At 38.2% G+C, this 21,307-nt stretch overlaps 1 protein-coding gene across 9 annotated transcripts in view; it reads right to left on the bottom strand.

Annotated features, from left to right (window-relative positions):
- PHF14 (PHD finger protein 14) overlaps nt 1–21,307 on the bottom strand; it is a 124,577-nt gene that overhangs the window by 54,766 nt on the left and 48,504 nt on the right. For 8 of the 9 annotated variants that reach the window (XM_081881959.1, XM_081881955.1, XM_081881958.1 and 5 more), the window contains 2 exons: nt 20,243–20,293; nt 19,992–20,113 (listed from right to left, as the gene is read on the bottom strand). In XM_081881959.1, the coding sequence (XP_081738085.1) occupies nt 19,992–20,113; nt 20,243–20,293 (173 nt within the window). Of the gene's footprint in view, nt 1–4,146; nt 6,004–19,991; nt 20,114–20,242; nt 20,294–21,307 lie in introns of those variants that run through there. The other variant, XM_081881963.1, reaches the window with a different exon arrangement.

Below are 21,307 nucleotides of genomic sequence, written 5' to 3'. Positions count from 1 at the left end.
AGAGGAAGGCACTGCCAGAGTTCAAGGCTAAATTCAAGCCAAACAAAAACACTAAGGGTGAGAAGCAGGGTCAGTGAAGGTTATGGCCTGGGGAGATTTTCAAGGGACTTGGAAGGCCACATTTGGCCACTCAGCATGAGGTTCCCCACCTCTGTCACAAACCATGGCTTACTGTAATGCGCAGACCAGGCCATTAGCTGCATGGCAGACAGGAGTCTATTCTATGAGAGTCGCAAACCTCAAATGTCTGAATGCTGGCAGCTTAATTTCAAATACTGCTGTGATTGTGTTTAACTAATGCCAGTAGGATAATGTAACTTGCTTCTGGCATTTTGCTAGGGTTGCAGTTGACACATAGCAAGTGCTAAGTTCAGGCTACAAGATTTAAGCCCTCTGTTTCTTATTTTTTAAAAAAATTGAGATGAAAATGTTAAAACGATGTATTTGGTTAAATAACTACTAAACGTGATACTGTAAATCAGAACTAAATCGGTTTTATCCTTAATGCCAGATAGTCAGCCAAGTTGTTAAATTCTAGTTTTAAACAGCCACAACCAGCCCAAGATGTCTGAGGCAGACTAGCAAATGGCACTATGACCTCATCTTCCTCACTGTGGCTCCCCTACCCCCAATTTTTCCACTGCAACAGTGGCAGCACAGGTGCTCTGACAAGCTTATTGGGTGGTCATCTCCTCCCAATGAACCTCTAGGAAGACTGGGCAAAACTGCTAAGTTCACCTCTAGGACTGCCATTGGGTGCTTCACTGCAGCAGCAAATATACTATTTAAAGCTTATGAATAAATTAAAACTTCTATTACGTTTGCCACTGCAACCAGATGGCAGGTTCTAGCAGGCACACCCAAGCCCAACCTTAGTCTTTTCTTTCTTGGATGGAGCTGGTGCACAATGGCAGAGATGCAGACATATCTCTATGGACAGCCCTGGAGATATCCTAGCAGCAGGGGTGGCTGGGCATGATCCACTACCCTTCCCAAGCCACTGACTGAGCCAAGAGGCTCACCTTGGCTTATGGAAGCAATAGCCCTCTAAACACTGTAAACTGTAAACTGGATAGAGAAACAGAAGTAGAAACAGCTCTACTTCAATCTGTCTCAGTCAGATTGAGAGGTTAAATAATATTTTTTAAAAAAAATTAGCAGCTGACAGAAAATAGTTTTTCACAAACAAAAATACTGAATTGAGGTCAAGTATCTCGGCACAGCAGGGGAAGTTGATTAGACACTTCCATACCTGAAACACGTCTGTTTTGTTCTTTAATAAAGTGATCTCCATCTGCTCATGCCCTTGGAAATCTTTCAGCACTTCAGCCTGCTGTGCTCAAACCCCACATAAGTCTGTATTTTCCTGCTCATAATTAGCTAATTATGTTCTAATCAATACTGTAGATCCTGATTTTACCATGTAAATCAGATAAATGAGATAATGGCTGGGGGTCAATCTCATTCTATTTACAAAGCCTAGCATGCACGTCCAATTTCATTACATTGTGCCTACCTGCAGAGGAGGGAATCTTATCAGCTGGCCTGCAGAAGTCTTACAATGAACATGGGGGTGGGGAGGAGGCCTGGGCTTGTCTAAATGAAGAGCTAAAGAAAAATGGGGGGGTTTTTTTGCATATTTGTAAGTCACTGTAGAGAATCAAAGCTCTGAAGAATAATATATATAAAGAAGAATCCTGCATTCATAAGACAGCTACAACCATCTTTGGCTCTCAAAGTAATTTCCTAAGAACTCTTTATTAATAAACTTAATCTGTAAAGAAAACTTCACAAATGTTGCTTTGCAGAAGGTTAAATAAAAACCTCTCTCACTTATACATGTACCCTGGAACAATGCCCACAGAATTATTCACATAGCATACAATATAAAAACAGCAAACAAGTAAATTTTGTATACATGTTGGTAATGCTAGGTATCGTGACTTTATAAAAAGATATACAAAATTTCCACAACATGAAGCAGTAAAGGATTGTTCTTAATGGGCATCTGAATACCTAATTGGAATGTCTTTAAACAGTTGAACCAGTTTAGGATTTTACACCACCGTAAAAATTATGGACCAGCTCTCTTTTAAAATGCAGCAACAAGAAGCAGATGCTTTCAGGTACAGATCCCAAGAGTATTGTTCCATGCCACCAGTATCCATCTCTACATATTAGTTAAAAATATGCTTTAAAGCAATGACAGCAGTTGGACAGGTGTGTGTATAATTTTTCTTTTAGGTTCAAGCCTAAGTTAGTATTAAGATAGCTCAGATATAAAGCAAGATGAATGCTAAGCATCTCTTTAGTAAAACTGCCCCACTATTGATACTCTAATACAGAATATGAATTAAGCTGTTAAATTTTCAAGCATTCGTTCTATGTTGAACATTTCTAGAACCACTTCTTCAAGTTTAACACACCTATTTCCTGACACCATAGGATCTCTTCAACCTTTTCATCATTCACTTCAGCATTTGCAAATGCAGAACTTTAAAGTCATATGCCCATCCAGTAACATACGTCTAGCAGCCCACCATGAATTACACAAAGTAGTGGTTGCAAATAGCAATACAAATACATATCAGTTTGGCACCATACATCCCAAGTTGTCCTGTTGAATAATGACACTACTGCATCTCAACACAGCATAGTGCAGTTTTCTTTAGAAGTATCTGATTATAACAACACTAGCAAATCCAGTCTAATTTAAGAGAAACAGAAAGAAAAGTTACATAGAAATATATCTTCAGATACTTTGTACCTGCATTTAATGTTTTACAGTGCAATGTTTCTTACAGTCCAGTAACACTCGTTAATTGCTGAATGCTACAAAATTGTAGCACATTTGTGTGTAGTGACCTAGCAACAATGCTAACCAAAAGAGGTATTGATGACCCCCAAAACCTTTGACTAATGAATTTTAAAACACACCCATTTAAAAAACTCATAAAAATGTTTCAGCATCAGCCCTGTTCCTTAAGGCCATCCCTTAAGGCCATCCCGTTTTAGCCATGAGCAAAATGTCCAACTTAAAGAGTCCAGTCATATTCTGAGGGCATAGAATTCCAACGTCAGTGTTTATCTTTCATGAAGTCAAAGGAATCTCTCTTAACTGAAAGGGCTGTATTCCTCTTTACAATCATACCTTGAATCCTGAACGCCTTGCAAGTTGAACGTTTTGGTTCCCAAATGCCACAAACCCGGAAGTGAGTGTTCCAGTTCGCAAATATTCTTTGGAACCCAAACGTCCAATGCGGCTTCTGATTGGCTACAGAAACTTCCGCCAATCGGAAGCTGCACCTAAGTTTCCAAATGTTTTGGAAGTCGAACGGACTTCCAGAACAGATTCCTTTTGACTTCCGAGGTACGACTGTATTATGAAAGAGGGCTCTGAAGCTCAACTGAGAAACAAAGTCTAAAAACTGAAGGCAAGCAGCAGTGTGTATATATAAGGTCAGTCTGTAAGCACCTTAATTATGATTTCCCAAATTCATCCCGAATAAATAGTTCAACATGCACAGTGAGCAAAGAACACTTTACACGCATACACACAACTGCTCTTACACCTAAGGGAAAATCTATGTATTTATGTTAAGAAAAACCAACTGCTTCCTATGAATCTGCCCAAAGCAATGTAAAATAAAATACACAAACACAATTTAGGCAGAGGTAAATTTCGCATGCATAGTGAAAATCATACTACTTGGTATTGGATGGCTGGACTGAGGCATGGGAATCAATACACCCTTTCCCCCCACAATTTAATGTATTTGTTTTTATATCAGTTATTCTTGATCACTAAGCAGATATTTACTAACAACCTTCTTATATTAAATAGGAATATATACTATTTAAGCTCTACTCAGGCTAAGACAAAAAAATGTATAAATTTTCTGGCCCAGAGTCAATGTTTTCTGACCACTAATTCAAGGGCTGCTGAGCTAGTGTAAAGGCAAGAATACTGCTTCCTTAATATGATATCCAGTGCAACACTAGTGGAAGCCTGTTTTGCAACAGGAAATATCAGGGCTATAGCAGTCTGCTGTACAACCAGCCACAAGAACCATACCAGCATCTTCCACCTTCTCTTGTGCCAGCCATTCTGGAGAAAAAACTCTTTTAAAGAGGTAAATAAGCATGTAAATATAAAATGTTTTAATGCAGAATGAGTTTTATATTCACATGCCAACATTTATACCAAATCTTAGCCAAAACATTTGATGCATCTAGCCTCTTTTCAGCCGATTCTAATGTGCATATTTAAATCTAGAACACAATGTTATTACAGTCTTGACAAAATGCTTATTTCAAACAGTATAACCAAGGAGATCTGGTTATTTTATTGAACATATCCAAATAAGATACAGTGTCTAGCCATAACCATGAAAATACACTAATGTATCATTTCCTTTATTTTATACAGCTATTATTATTCTAATTTCCAGGTTTATAACTCTGGTTATAAAATATACCTTGCAAAATGCTCCAAGATACCACTGTATTTTCATATACCCAATGATTTTCAATACAATGGCTGTGATCCAACAAAGTGATTAGTGTGCATAAGGAAGACACCCACCTAGCGGGAGGGTTCTTTGACATTTCCTGTACTGCAGAAGAGCCAAGCCAAATTTCACTTTAAAATGCAGCTTGCTTTTTCAACAATGATGACTGGAATACTTTGAGCAATCAATATTTCAAAGGAACCTTGCAGTTCTACCAGCCCCATGAGTATCTTTGTTGGATCGCAACTTATATACTTCAATGTTACAGGTACAAATGCACAAACAGCTTTGTTCAAAGAAAGGCAAAAATAAGCATTTCAAATGCTTATGCTGTCTAGTAAATTATCTGAAAAAATTACAAGTCTTAAACAGAAACACAGACTGCTACTGGGTATGTCTTGTTCAGTAACACTGGTTGACCAGCTTTTTGTTCTTCTCCAAATTACCATGCAGTAAGCCCACAACTTATGCACATTTAACTTGTGCATATCCAGCTATTCCTGCTTGGCATAATAATAATAATGATAATAATAATAATAATAATAAGGTGGGAAGGGACTGTCTGTTAGGTAGAAAAAGGGTTTGGCAAACCCACCCACTGCTGAACACAATGTATATTGACTACATACAATTTTGGCTTTAGGCACAACACCCAGAACGTAACCTCTACATATGTTGCAGGCTTACTGTATAGGAATTGTTGCTGGCTTTCAACGGAAGCACCCCCAGTCCAGAACACACAAACCCACTGAGACAAAGCCACAAGATTTGGGTTCCCTTCTTTTCAAGCCAAATGTGTTCACTCAGTGACTCTTTCAACTTAACATACTAATAGGTACAAAGTCAATTATTATATAGCAAAACTTACTTCATCATGAGAATGTATGAAATGTTTTTTTACAGATATCTGATTGCCACTATACTGAACACTTTTACAGAAACAAGCCTTTTACATATAGCTCTTCAACACATTTATATAAGAATTTGCTTATTAAGAGGCACAAAAAGTAGAGCAGCCAACAAATGACAAAGCATTGCTTTTCCTATTCAACAACATCACATAAAGTACTTAAGTCCCATAGGCTCCTGTCACTCTTCAGTGACTCTAAATACTGTACATCATCATTTGCCAAAGACTAGCAACGGGAGACAAAATTACTTAATAGAACATTTCAGACAAGACATTTATCCAGTATTTTCCAGAAATGCACATACCAATGTGCCTGATTAGTGCAAAGAAAAAAAAATTCAAGTAAATTAACTGCCTTGTCAGTTCAAGTAACATACCAATTGGTTACATTCTACAAGACCTGGCAAGCAAACTCAAGTATTTGTCATAACTAGGAATATGGAAGGGATAAATACACTGTTTTCCTTTAGTTTGTGTTCTATTGAAAGTCTTATCCACAGCTTAAAATCACATTTATAAAAGTAGTTTCCAGGACTGCCTCCGGGGATGAGTTGTGGCAGAGTAGTGTCTCATGAAGAGTATCTACACAGTAAAGTGATAAGAAAAAAAAGATTAACATTTACCATTTTTAACAGTTCTAGTGACTTATGAAACATTTCAACATCACAGCAGATTGAGACTGAAAAGAGACAATTTAGGATTAGTGTTACATTTCCAAGTGCATATGGAAGTGAATTAGCCATTAAGTATCATCCATTTCTCCTCATTCACAGTGCTTAAAAAAAAGAAACTGCCATTTAGGTGTGGAAAATGGAGAGTGGTGACCTTTCGGCTATATAAAAGATTTTAATTAAAACAGACATGATTATACAAAGAGAGCAAGCTTCTCCTTGTCAGAACTCTTAACTATATAGCATGATAATATACCAGATTAACTATACTTCTTGTGTCCAATCAGGAAAGGAAGGAGCTGATTGACAATTACAAAGCAGCACACAGCGTTCTCACAAAGCAATTGTTTTATAATGTCAATAGGGCATCTATAGTTACTGAGCTGGATCCAGAAACAAATGAATGGAACTCCACTTGCACAGTGGGGCTTTTCGGACTCATTCCCGCCCTATGACAGCCTCCACACCGATGAAAAGCTTTTGAGGGTCAAGGGACAGTGATGAGGCACAGGGGCTGCAGCAGAGAAATTGCATTTCCGCTTGCACAAGACCTCTGCAGATCCAGACCTCTGAGTTACAGATTCCTGCTTTTTCAATATTTATTAAGAAATATAGCAAGTCGGGTTTACTGTGATTTTTACGGCATTTATATGGCAGACACTGCACATGCCAATCACATTATTTCCCTTAATTCCATCATGTTTCATATTTAAAACTTTTAACACTGCAGGAAAACTTTGGGAAAACTTACATGTGCTCTGATTAGATTTTTTTTTGGGGGGGGGGCTTGAACTACATACTCACGCTGATAGTTGCATCTGGTGCGTTAACGCGGAAATTTCTAACAAAGGGAAACTGAAAGGCACTTGCATATTTTACTTTTCACCTAGCAAGACTCAGACAAGAATTATGAGAGTCTGACAGTGGGTATCGGACTTCAGAGTAAAAAAGGAAACATGAAAGATGCCACAGGTTTCAATGGATAATAGCAAGAAATGATTTCAATAGGCAAATCAGCTGAATTCTTCTCCAATCTCCACTTCAGAAAGACGACATGAGGAGAACTCCTAAATCATGCACACCAAATAATGGGGTTTCCATTATATTAAGAAATGAGGAGCTAAATATGAAGACTGCAAAAGAAAAGACAGGTAAAGGAGGGTGTGGACTAAAATTCCACATCCAATGTAAAAAAGTCAAAATATGCACAATTATGCAGATGAGAAAATGTTTTTTAAATTGTTTTAATGCAAACATAAGCAAAAAAGAAAGAAAATAACCGCTTCGGCTCACAATAATACAAAGCAATTTATGAATTCTGACAAACATGTCAGCACGTGATGAGACCTTTTCCGTATTAAAAATTGCAATAGTGAGAAACTGCCCAAGTGTTTTGTCTTTATCTACTGATACATTGCTGATAATGTGTGCACATAACCTGTATATATATATATTTGTTTGCTATATTCAGCCCTTGATCGAGACTGTTTGAATTGAAAAGCAAAAAACCAATACCAGAAACATAGAATAAAATCAAACCAAGTAGACATAATGAGTACAAAAATGATTTGCTTTTAAGAAACCGATTTTGCACACCTTGCCACATGTCCTTTGTCACTGACAACCCTGAGAAATCTGAAGTCAGAAAATTGTGCCAACAAGTCATTCACCACCTAAATGGAAGAGTACTGGTTGATATCATGATTAGTTCCTTTACATATTGATGTGTGTGTCTTCATTCTTCAGCTACTCATCTAACAAAATGTGTGGACAACATTACCACTGAACACAACCCCCTGTTGTGTTTCCTTTCATTAGAGTGAGATGAAAATGTTATGCTAACTTCCTTTACTCAATGCAGTTAGGTTTAATAATAATAATAATAATAATAATAATAATAATAATAGTAATTTATTATTTATACCCCGCCCATCTGGCTGGGCTTCCCCAGCCAATCAAATGATTGCCTACCTCAGACTCTGGTCAAATTAAGGAACTGATGGCAACGGATTGCATCTTTGTTAAAACAGAAAACAACCAAGCAATATATTTTAATACTACCTAATCAAGGTCTCAGATTACAAATGTGAGGCCATCTGGATATATAAACTTGTTGGCCCTGTTTGTACAATATCAGATTTTGTGAGCAAGATGCACATATTACCGATGGGTAGAAAACTGTTGAGCTGGAAGACTTGTATACTATTTTGTACAGTTACATTTTAACTTCACACCTGCTGTAGTTTTAGATTTGGTTCCTTCTTGAGAGTACCATTTATGTAATAAGATCCTCTACCTTCTGAATCATATCTGGCTGTTTAGATGTGACAAACAGGTTCAAGCGCTCTCCCCAGCCCTGTGAGGTTGTACAGGTTGCAATGCAAGCTCTGCTCGTTACTCTAAAATGCTGCCATCACTCACATTTTTAACGAATTGTCTGACAAATCACGCCACCATGAAACCATCTCTCTGTGTGTATGTCTGTGTGTGGCCAACCCAGGCTACGCCAAAAACTCAATCACTTGAAGTGCCATAAGCAAAAAGGAAACTGAAATCCAAAAAGGATTTTGAGAAGTTGCTGGGAATAGAAGGAACTCTAATTAGTTGAGGTGTTTGGTAATTCCACTTTCATTCAGTTCTGTAGGGCTCCACCAGACTTCTGGTAGCTTAGTAAATTAAACATACAGCTGCTGGGATCACAGGAACCTCATCAGCCTAGGAGGGCTAAATCAAATGTAATTTGGACATTTCCTGTAAAAAATATATATCTTTACCTTTTGGGGTCCTAGATAATTAAAGCAATCTTTAGCCAAGAATCAGATCATTGCCTAAAACTCGCAAAAACCCTCCATGTGGTAATATGATCCTCAGCAATTGTGGAGATACACATTATTCCACATCTCTAGTTCAAAGGGATTTAAATTAAACATACAAACTTATTTTTGTTGTGAAAAATCCTTCACAGTAAAGCAATCAATCTGCAATAAGGTGTATGTCTATGCCATTAGAGATATACTGTACTGTCTAGCTCAGATAGGACCATGGATGCTTTTCTGAACAAGTTGTTTCTCTTTCCTAGACTGTTTTACAATTCATTTTTTATAGTTTTCCAATGCTGATAGCTATGCTGGCTGCTAGACTGAGGAACGGGAGTCATTTCTTTCCTCCATTTCAGACACATCCTGAATGTAATGCATCTTCTGTGACTAGCATCAAAGTTTGTATACTTAAGTTCTAGTATTTTAGGTTCAATGGTTAATCCAGTACTGGCCTCTTGCAAAAAGGAGGGGAAAACCCTTATCTTCATAAATAAGATGTAGCGGTGGGGAAGGTGGAAATTTATCCTGACAAGTGTCGGGTTCTCTTCCTTTCACTCTATAGCTTTGTCATGGAAATGTCTTTTTCTCCTTTCTTAGAATTGTTCTGATCAATTTTTGACAGCTCCCACATGGATTCTGTGACTTTTGGTAGTCTGTGGCTTCTCTTCTGAATTGTCATCTGTCACATATGGTGACCAGCAGCCATGTAACTATCTTTCTAGGAGATTTTCATTTTTTTAAAAAAAGACTGAAGCTTTTTCAAATTGCTATGGCTGCTTCACTGCTCCCACTGCACATGATAGCTGCCTCCATGCTATCTTTATAACCTTCTCATCATGATTTCCTATGACTCCTGGCATATTTTTATTGCACTAGACATGAAATTCTTGTGTTTTTGTTTCTCCCCTTTCTCCACAACCTCAATTAGAAAACAGTTTACTGCAACTACCTCTACAATGAAGATAGTTGTGCTATTTTATTCTTTGGTATAAGCATGCATAGTTAAAAGATGAATGACACATAAACTTTGAACTCAGAACTGAAAAGGATGAAGTGTAGCCAAATGAAGGATAGTGTGTGAGCATTTGTCCTCCATCTCAAACTATTAAAACAAACTTTTAAAGTTAATGTAACACATCCTGTCAAACAGTAAGTTCCTGTGAAGGAAAATCTAATCACAGAAACAAACACAAAGTGTAAGAACATTAAAATCAATTCAACAAACTCAAACAATAAAAGCATCCAGACAAACTCAAAAACGACACAAACATTTCATCAAATATAAAAATTGATCTTCCGTAAATGACTAGGTTACACCTCAGGTAAAGCCTTCCCAAACACAAATGTCTTCAGTAGTAGTCGTGTACTTTTAAATAATTGCACATTTGTCTGGAAAGCTTGAGAATTTCAACAGTTGTGGACTAAAACATGGTGATCATTTACAGATATTGAGGCATGTAGGTTTGCACTTGTATGCACAAACACAGCCAATTGTTTTATGCTATGACTCAAAATAATTGCATACTTCTCATAAAGGCACCATATTTACACTATTTGTATTTCCTAATGTGGAGGCACATAATAGTAAATATCAAATTATAAAACCATAGAGAACTAAACAGAAAACCATGAATGCGATTTCTACGAACCTGCACAGTATTATTTGTCGCTAACACAGCCATAGTATTTAAAATGTCAGTGCATGTGTTTGTGATTACTGTGTCAAATTTTTTTGGAATGGCTTCCCTGCTCCCTTTCTTGGATATGATACTCCCAGCTGTGTTTCTATACTATATTAGTTCATGGCTTTAGTTTATTACATTTTCATCATGTTGATCATAAGCCACCTTGAGCGTTGCAATATAGTGGAAAGGCAGGATAAGTGTTTTAATGATTTCATAAACATTTAAACAACTATACTAAAGATGTAAAGTTATTAAACAGGAGACAGATAATTGATTACACACACACACACACACACACACACACACACACACACACACTTCAGTCATCCTTCTGTGCATGACACACAGTGTGAGGATGATATGCCTTTTAGTCCTCAGAAGACATGGTATTGAAAAAGTATTCTAGTGCAATGTCACAAATTTTGGCTGGCCATTTTCACCATAGCATGCCTTAATATATTGCTTAATCTGTTTTCCCACCTCAAAATATTTTTAATTAATTTTGCAAAACCAAAATCTATCAGGGTAGAAATAAGGAGAACAAAGTTAAGTATTCAAGAGTCTGTTATGTCTTCCAAAAAAAAATGACTCTCACAACACCAGCAAAAGAATTACAAATCGGCTCCACTTCTGGGTGGGGACGGGGTGCTATCAGGCTGCCTAGACTCCCACCTCAGCGTGGGGGCGGGGCAATGTCCCGCTGGGGAAGACCCTGGCCTCATCAGGTTGCCAGGCGGCCAATGAGGTTGCTTGGGGGCAAGACCGGGGCCGATTTAAGCCGCGGCGCAACTCCAAGGCTTCCCTTTTCAGCCTTGCGCCGCGGTGCTCGAGTCGATCCACGTCGGCAGGGCTCCCCCAACTTCCTGCAGACTTCCAGACTTCCTGCAAGGGGGGCAGGAGTCAGATATAGTCTGTTGTTGCCAACACCTAAGCCAATACTGCTCACATTCTGTAACCAATAAAGTTGTGGCCTAAATTTTGCCCATTAACATTGACCTAAATTCAGTGTCCTTATGTCTTTAGTCTCCTGGGGGGGTGGCTTGGGGGCCTTGACACGCAAAGGGAACTGTAGCAGAGGCAGATTTAGGGGGGCACAACTGGTTCGGTCACGCTAGGCACAGAGCTACGGGGGCACTGCTCCTATGATTTAGAATAGAACATGGGAGGCAAGGGGCACAAAATCTTGGCATTGCGCAAGGCGCCGCTGAAATTTGAGACTCCAAGGTTCAGCACTGACCGTAGTGCCACTAGCTTGCACTGAAGAAAATCCCATTCTGCCAATACATGTGTGCATCACATTAGGGGAAGGTACCTTTTTCTGTTTCCCTACTTTACAAACTATATATAATTTGAGATGTATATAAGCTTCTGTGCTTTACAATAATTTATTAGGGGGAGGGGGTTGCTCCCAATTAAAAAATGTCCACATTTTATGGCAGGAAGTACCATGCCTGCTGCTGCAATGCACCTTTCTAAACTAGTTTCTGAATATATATATATATATATTCATAAGATTATGAAGAGCAAATATGGGAGGGTGTTGAGCTGAGTGTCACAGGCCAATATGGGAGGTTTCAGTAATTAGAAATAATGTGCAATTTCTGCAACAGGAAAAGAAGACAATAGAAATTAACCTTATCACAGGAGATAAGTACTTTTTTGAAAAACACAATAAAAAGAATGAAACAAAATCCTTCGTAAGCTCGGCTGCAGGAAAATCCTACATTTAATAATTTTACAAATTAGGCTTCCTGTAACAGAATTCAAAACGCATGACTACTCATTCCTTCCCAAAGCCAACTTTTGTTTCTCTTTAATGAGAAAAAGGGAAAGTCAGCAAAACAAAATGTCACCGTTAAATCATTTGGCAGCATTTTGTGTCAAAAATGTAATGGAAAAGGCACACATCATAGGAAAGGTTACTGTTCTTCCAGAACATCTTTTCGCTTGGTTCAGGGCTCATCCCTCTCCACAGCAGTGCAGGCACTACTGCTGCCTGCTCTCCCCGGGCTTAATTTGGCAGATGAAGGATGATGGCATTTTCAGCAGACCACAGTGCAGTGATTTTAGTGGTTATCTGACTGAAACCGATGCTATGATTTAGAATAACTGCTCTGTTTATGTGCAGTGGTAAAAGTCACTTACTACACAATCCTGCAATGTCAACTCATTGCTTCCATTATATATTCTCTTAGAATAGTTTCATCGCAGATATGAAAGTCAGCGGGAATTAAAAGAAACTGCCTGCTACTTTTGCAGCTCCAGAAGGAAAGTATGCCATGTTGAGAAGTTCATGAAAAGATGCAAAACATTAATGCCTCACACACAAGACTGTCAAGCCCAGATACACTGTAATCGCTCGTTGCACTGGACTTTCAAATACTACTATTAGCACTTAAAAGGCAGTTCCCATATATTTTGCATAACATTTTAGCTATTTGTATCCCTCAAAAGAACTAAAAACAATTCACAAAACATGCCCATTTGCAGTTCTTTTAGCACTACATCCTGCGCACAGGCTTTTGGTAATATCAAACACCATCATTGTTAACACTACAAAGAATGTGCTTCCTGACATTACATAGAAACACACGAAGACTTTATACTAATTCAAAAACATTGACCCATGTAGCTCGGTAATGTATAGACTGACTACCCTCCAGAGTTTCAGACAATGGTCACTCCCTACCTTTAGATATGCTGCTGATTGGACTTTCATTATACAATAAATATCCCCCCCCCAATTATATTTCGTAATAATAACACACATTCTTTATTATTATGCTCCAAAGAACCGCAAAAAAGAAAGCAAAGTGCAGCAGATATATATATTTAACATTATTGATTTTATATTTAACATTATTGATTTTAACCCTACTATTTTGAGGCAGTATCTAAATTTATACTTCACTGTGAAAACGAGCATAACATATGCTTACGCCACAATAAGGTTTCACTCAATTACTTATGTTTATTACAGATGTAATTTTAAAAATATGGATTGGATCCAGGCTTAGTCATGGCTAAATTCAGTCCCATTGATTTCTATGGGGCAACACTCAACACACTTGATTCAAACTTAACAATTTTACTCTGGAAGCACTCTACTAAATGAACTAAAGTCGGGGGGGGGGGTTTGCATTAGTCAAACTTATAACAACCAGCATTTGTGCAAATTCACAGTCTTTCTATTAATTATACTGCAAGACCTACATCCAAAGCAATAATGGAATTGTTTATGCCACCTGTTGGTATAAATCCAAATCCCACTTTCCCCCTCCCACATCCCAGGAGCTAGCAGAAGCCTGTTACATGAACGCCTATTGCTCAGATATCCAATTAATGCTATTTCATATGTTATTTATTGTTCAGAAGTATTTATTCCAAAGAACAAGAGACATCTATATTATCTAGTTTCCTGATGTTCAGAGATGCCTGCTTAGAACGGAGTTTTCCTTCTGCGGTTGAAAACTCTCTCCGTTCTTCCACAAGTTTTGTTGGCAAAGTGATATGCAGCAACGAAATAAATCAACCCAAGAAGCACATAGGTAGATGCTACATCAAAACAGAGTAGGGTACGAGCAGTAGGACAGGGACTTCTCAATGATAATAGAATGCTCCACAAAATGATTCATCTATAAATGTTGACAGCAGTAATAAACAAGGCCTTGGAGTGCTGTACACATTCATAGCAATGCTCATTCACAGCCATTAAAATGGATACACTTGCTTAAAAAATGTTTTCTTAAGCAAGGCTACAGTATTCGTTTAAAATAACTCCATGGTGTTTTGACATTGCTCTAAGTTTATTTCCTTAGATATTCTTTAGTCATTTCTTTGTCACGAGTTTCCCTGTAGCACTTTATACTGCAATTCTTTGCATCTATGTAGTACTCTCAGATCAGAGAACAAAGAAATAGTTAATGTGTATATTTGAAAGAGTCACACCCTTTCAAATAGCTGGGGGGGGGATCAGATATAGAAGAGGTGGAGAACCTCCCCAACCCACCATCAGAGGGGTTGCAGTCCTTTAAAGGTAATGTCAGGAACTGCATGCAAGTGGTGTGCATCGCCACCCCACCCTCATTCTCATTCTCTCTCTCACACACACACACCCCATCTTCTTTCATCCACAGTAACACACAAACACATCCTATGCATTCATTCATTTTCTCTCTCTACCTCATCCAATCTGCTTTGGAGAAAACCTTCCATTGTGGAAGTTTCCTCCACAATGGAATTAGAAAGCTCTAGAGGCCCAATCTGGATTGGAACCCTGGTGTGGAGGTAGAAGAGCGTTAAACCTTTGTTCCCTGGGGCAGTTGTCTGGATTGGACCTACTGCACTTGCAATTTCCACTGGAAGAAAGAATGCAATCACTGCAATGGATTCTTTGGGGGCAATGTAATTTGCAGGTGCAGAGGCCAGATCTGTGCCAGGGTCACAGTGGTAGTAAAAAGTTTTAAGCTCCTCTAATGTTAATGTTTTAATGTTGTATTTTAATCATGTTTTTAAGTTGTATTCATTCAACTTGTTTTTATTATTGCTTGTTAGCCGCCCTGAGCCCGGCCTTGGTTGGGGAGGGCAGGGTATAAATAAAATTTATTATTATTATTATTACCCCGCCATACCAGGATCCCATTCCAGATCAGGCCCCTATCACCTGAGATTTTCTGCTTTTCCTCCTGTCTGCAGCCAGAGCAGAATGCAAAGAGGAGGAGAGTGGCGAGGAACAGAGGCTCCAAGGACTGCAATGTCTTACAGGCCAGCCAAAGGTTCCCCATCCCTGCCTAAAGTTGTACTGTCAAAAAGTTACAAAGAATCAAACATGACAGTATTCACTACTGCAATGGCAACCATCAATCAATATTTTGTAAGAAAAAATGCTTTTAAATATTTCTATGAAAAATCAGTGGCAAGGATCCATATAATCAGGTACACCTAAAATGGGACCTTAGATTTGTGTTTCTGAAATTGCAACCCATACATCCTTGCTTTGCCTCAGGGCAAATAACTTTAGAAAGGGAGGGGACTTTTGAAAGCAGTTTGTGAAATGGCTTGGGTAGTGCTGGTTGGGAGTCTGTTCTTTAGAGGGAGGTGGTTTCAAATTCTGCAAAATTTTAGGCGAGCCCCTGGGATTGTCTAAAGCAGCTGAATACGTTTCAGGTCTCTTTGATAAAGTATCAGATGGTTGAAGTAGTAGCCTCAACATAATTTTTTCCCCATAATCAAAATCTATAACGCTCCTGTTTAAGCAATGATGGTCAAAATCCCTGGACTATCTACTACTCATTCCTACAGATAATATTAATGCAGCTTGAATAGTATTGAATTAAATTAGCTTGTAACCCATATCACCCATGACAGATAGAATTAGCTATAAAAAAAGGAGAACAGCACAGCACTTTTTTTTTTTTTAAGGAAGCAAAACAAACTCTCAGACTGCTACATATAAACAGTATAGATTTAAAAAGCAACTCTTTCCTAACTTAAAATTTCAATGTATGCATAAGCAACGCCCCAATTCATGTTTCAGTGACTGAAGTTCAACCCAAACAGGAAAATTCTGAGTTACTCAAAGAATGCCCTGTTACAAGAAAGAATGTCGCTAAAACTGCAGCGATGTTCTCATTGTTGCACAATTCTATCATGTAAAATGTGATGAGAATCAGTTGTTGCGGTAAATGTTTTAAATAAATAATAAAAAGAAATAAATTATGAAATAGGGAAAATGCTCAAACTTGTTAGTCTGACAAACCTTCAGAAGAAATGAAAATCTGTTACAGTGGGTAAGTCACCTATAATGAGACCCTGCAAGTTCACTTTATATAATCTTGGCATATGGATCTAACATTTGAAAGGTGTTTGGATTGATAATAGAGACTGCAACAAGACACAAGGGAGAAGAGCAGCCTTACTGGTATTAAGATATAAATGCAATAACTAGCACCTTAAATTGCATTCTGTGGGCTAAAGAAAGACATCATAGACCTGGTGCATAATTGCACTGTTTCCAAGAGACCACTGTAGTATATTCTAGCTGTCAAGTTATGGGCCTAGAAGCACTGCAAGTCTGCATACTTGAACAACCAGTAGAGGCTGATGCCCATAAAAGATGCCTGCTTCCCATTCACTCCAGGTCATGAGAACTGCCGGTTAAAATAATTGTAAGCCTAATTTAGATTCAGCTTCAGCAACCTCACCCATATAATGTCTCCAATAATACATAAAGCACCATGAATGTATTTGCCTTCTTATACAAATAACATTTCCAACAACTATATTGACAAAAACACAAATGAAAATATCACAACGTAACACAGGGAACAACCATCACTTAGTATTTTAGATGAACATAGAATCATCTTCTCATTGTCTCACAAGTTCAGAAGTCTCACACTGGGAACCACCAGCATTTAGGTTTATAAGAGCAACCTCCAAAGTTTCTTGGGAAGAAACTATTTTTAGCAGGTGAGCTTCAGCAATATGGTGAAGTTTTCACATGAGTCAAGGAGGCTTCTTAGGACAAAGGACCTGAATTGATTATATACATCCTCTTAAATACAGTCTGTTTCTGAGAAGCAAGATCAATTCAATCGATAATAGTTCTAGCCACTGCTGAGAGATAGAAGATATTATTGTGACCCATTTTTTAAAAAACAGTGCATTCTTAAAACAAAGGCACCCTACTGACAGATGGTGGAATTTTACTTCTGGCCAAAAGATATATATTTAATAACAAGCCTTGATGAAATAATAGGGCTACTCAGACAACTGTTCCAAACTTGTATTCCTGCAGTCCCAAACACTATCCTCCTGATGAAAAGGTGCGAGAAAGGAAAATTTAGAGGTGATTTTTATAGGTAATAAAGGAGGCCTATGTCTCAACTAAAAAGTGGACAAGTCAATTAAAAATCTGAGTTGGCTAAATTAGACAGTCACGTTGCATAAATCTATTTCTATAAGTCAAGGTGTTACAGACAATTACATGGACTAAATCACTGCTGCACGCACTAATACTGACACGTATTTTAAGGCTGTGGTGTTCAAAAAGCATACTGTCTGAAACTCAAAAGGTTTAAGCTGTAATGTTTATACATAAACTCATAAATCCCCAGAGCAAACTTCTGGAGTTTATTAAAACACTGGGATTGAGAATAATGCAGAAAATAATCACTTGATTCTCTTAGAAGTTTGAAGACTTCTAACAATCTTCCCCTTTTGGTTAAACTATGATGAGAAACATGTAGGCAGCAAAAGTAACACAAATGCCAACTTTTAGAACCACAGTATATTATCAAGGTACTTTTAATGAAAAGTTCAGAAGGGCAGACATGTTGTGGCAGTTAATAATGTGAAGGTATAGGATATCACGAAAGAAATAAAAAAGAGGATTTAGCCTGACCTCACTGCAGCATCTAAAATCCTTGAGAGAAGCAAACTACAATGGGATTCATAATAGTTCTTCATTCTTCTTAGAACCCTCCAAACCTTGCACCCAAACAGAAGCAAACTACGCATAGTACTTGAATATTGTTCCAAGTTTCTTATTTGAGATAGTTCAGTAGAAAAGTGAAACACTACAGCTCAGTGTGCACGTGACACCAAACCAAATCGTGACTTAACATGGACAGCAGCTGCATTACCCCTCCCCCAGTCCTGCTACTGCTGCACTGCTGTGAACTGCAGGCATAGGCAAACTTGGCCCTCCAGCTGTTTTAGGATTACAACTCCCATCATCCCTAGCTAACAGGACTAGTAGTCAGGGATGATGGGAAGTGTAGTGCCAAAACATCTGGAGGGCCAAGTTTGCCTATGCCTGGCTTAGTGTGTCCTCTTGAACTGGGCCTGTTTGTGTCCTTCAGACCCTAAGCTGTAAACCAAGTGGAAACTTGGGCTAGAGCTTGTGGTCTGTCTGAAGTGAGATAAAACCACAAGTCTGGGTTTAGATGATATACCAAACCAAGGCTCAGTGTAACAGAAGGAGCAAAGGAGCTGTGAACTCTTCTCCAGGAACTTTCACATTTGCATGTTAATGGTAGATAATAGTTTGGCTTAGTGTTGGGTATGAACTGGATCACAGATATCTTTTGGCTTTCAGTTAAGCTCACTTGCAGCTAAGTTGTCTCTTTTGTCTGTTCCCAGTTTGTATTCCTATTCCTTCGTCTTTAACGTTTACCTTCCAAGTCCCAGTAGCGTCTTATTTGTGCTCCTGCAAGATCCTGGCCTTCATAGATGTTTAACAAAAAGTTCATGGGAAAAACTAAGCAATCTTTTTGTGTTTCCTTACAGAAACGGTAAAAAGTAGTTCCCTGCTCAATGTCTATTTTACAAGAGCCCATTTACAAGTTCTCTCATTTTAAAGAGAAATTGAAAATTGGTAGCTGCTGCATTTTTATTGCATAACAAAAGCTAAGTCAGAATTTCATAAATCATTCCTTTTTCTCAGGCCAAAGGGTCATCTAATGAAGTTAAGAAGAAACCATCTGAGTGTAGGAAAATGGTTGCTTATGCATAAGTGCATGGGCGAAAGTTTATTGCAGGGTTCAAGCAGGAAGCGTTGCTTGGAGCATGAACAGCGCGTGAACAGCTCATGCGATCCCAATGATTGGTCCACATAGCATAGCCTGATGGTGGCATGATACCCATGTATGGTATTGTCTTTATCTGCTGGCTGATACACTGTTGTATTTTCCTTAGAGAGTATGTTTTACTGTTCATAATAAATGTTGGGCCGCAGCAGCCCTAGAGTCAGTTAGACTCCTTCAACTCATCTTGGCGTGAGACTGATTATTACTGATGACGAGCAGGCTCTCGTCATCTGAGTATTCTTTAACACCTACAATTCATTAAAGAATCACAACACCTTCTTGATTTGAATTCAGAATCACAAAGTATACCCTGTAACATTTTAACAGCTCAGAAGAACACACAACATGAGGCATTTTTCAGATTGCGCTAAGATAAAACATTTGGAAATATTTAAGAAAAGGGCACAATGATCTTTGTATCTTATGAATGAAGCAAAGTGAACTTCAAAAAACTTTCATGGCAGAGGATTAGAAGGTGAAGATTGATAGCTGTCAAAATAGGTGCCTTGTTTACCTTTGTAACCCATTATAGAATCCTGGTAACTCACCCTGACAAAAGAAAATTAATTCCCTTTTGTTAGGAAAACATTACTCTAGTTACTTACATTTAAATCCACAGGATAAAGTTATGTGGCAAGTCAATAAATGGATCAAACCACTGTTTCTAAAGCAATGCTTCCCTCAATTTAGATTTTTTTTTTTTTAAAGTTCTGTATTAAGAGGTCATTCATTACAGCCACAATGTGAAAGTGATGAAGATGGAACTTTAATCCACTCTGGAAAAGGTCACAGCATCAAACCTACCTGACTAGATTTTCATTATCCCCCGTTCCCTTACATGTGGCACATTCTGTTCTTAAATCTTCAGACTTAGGCTTCTTTTGTACTACAGACTGTCGCTGTCTTCTTTCTCTAGGAATACGTTCCTATCAATAGATGGAAACAGAAAAAGGTGGAAGAAGAGCACAAGTCTTATTTCAGCAACATTATTCATTCAAATGTCAACATTTTCACCAATTTAACTGAAAATAAATTATTTTTTTCAAAATTCCAACCTCAGGTTTTTCTTCTTCAGGAATGTAGCTTCGTTTTCGTCCTCGAGTTCTCTAAAAGTAAATATATTTTTAAATTAATGGCATTCAAGGGGAACAGAACAAACCTAGACACCAAGCATGCATGACCTTCTCGTTGTTTCATCTATTTGTGGAATTTAGGGGTGAGTACCAATCGTTACATAGACACAGTGGCATAGATGAGGTATCAGCAGGCTTGAGTGAAACCCCAAAATTGTAGACATATCAAAAATATTATGGGGTGAAATTTAAGGAGGGAGGAAAACAGTCCAATGAAGACTGGGTTTGCTCAGCAACCACAGAACACTGAAAAAGTTGGAAATGAAAAAAAAATGGGGAAGTGGAATCAGTTGGCTGTGAATGGCTAGCGAAGAGCAAGATGTGGCTGCTTCATCCTAGAATATTACCAGATCTTCTAATGCATTAAGAGAGACGTTCACACAAACATGTATCTTACATGTGTATTCGCTACAGGCTAATTTTGGGGAATTAGCAGTATTACTCCTCACTGAAACTTTTTTTGGAGATGACTGCATGCACATGAAAAGAACTGTATTGGTTTTGATAACCTTGCTTAATTTGGGGGATTTAGAACAGACCAACCTAAGCATGCTTGCTCAAGAAAGCCAGAAATAATTGCTGCAATTCTAACATTTTTTTGTAAATGAATAAAGGTTTAAAGGTGGTAACTTGCCAATATAAAACAATTTAGAAGTTACAAAAGCAGCCTTGCAGATTTAACATACAACAGAAACAACACAGAAAAGAATGGATTAATACATATTGCCTGAGCCATATACTTAAATGTTACTTGAAAGATACAGTGGTACCTCGGGTTACAGACGCTTCAGGTTACAGACTCCGCTAACTCAGAAATAGTACCTCAGGTAAGAACTTTGCTTCAGGATGAGAAAAGAAATCGCGCCGCAACGGAAGCGGGAGGTCCCATTAGCTAAAGTAGTACCTCAGGTTAAGAACAGTTTCAGGGTAAGAACGAACCTCCAGAATAAATTAAGTTCTTAACCCGAGGTACCACTGTACTGGGAA

Source organism: Podarcis erhardii (genome assembly GCF_964252035.2).
Source record: "Podarcis erhardii genome assembly, chromosome: 12".
In the NCBI taxonomy this organism is placed as follows: domain Eukaryota; kingdom Metazoa; phylum Chordata; class Lepidosauria; order Squamata; family Lacertidae; genus Podarcis; species Podarcis erhardii.
Note: the sequence above shows the minus strand (reverse complement) of the source record. Positions and strands in the feature narration are given on the sequence as shown.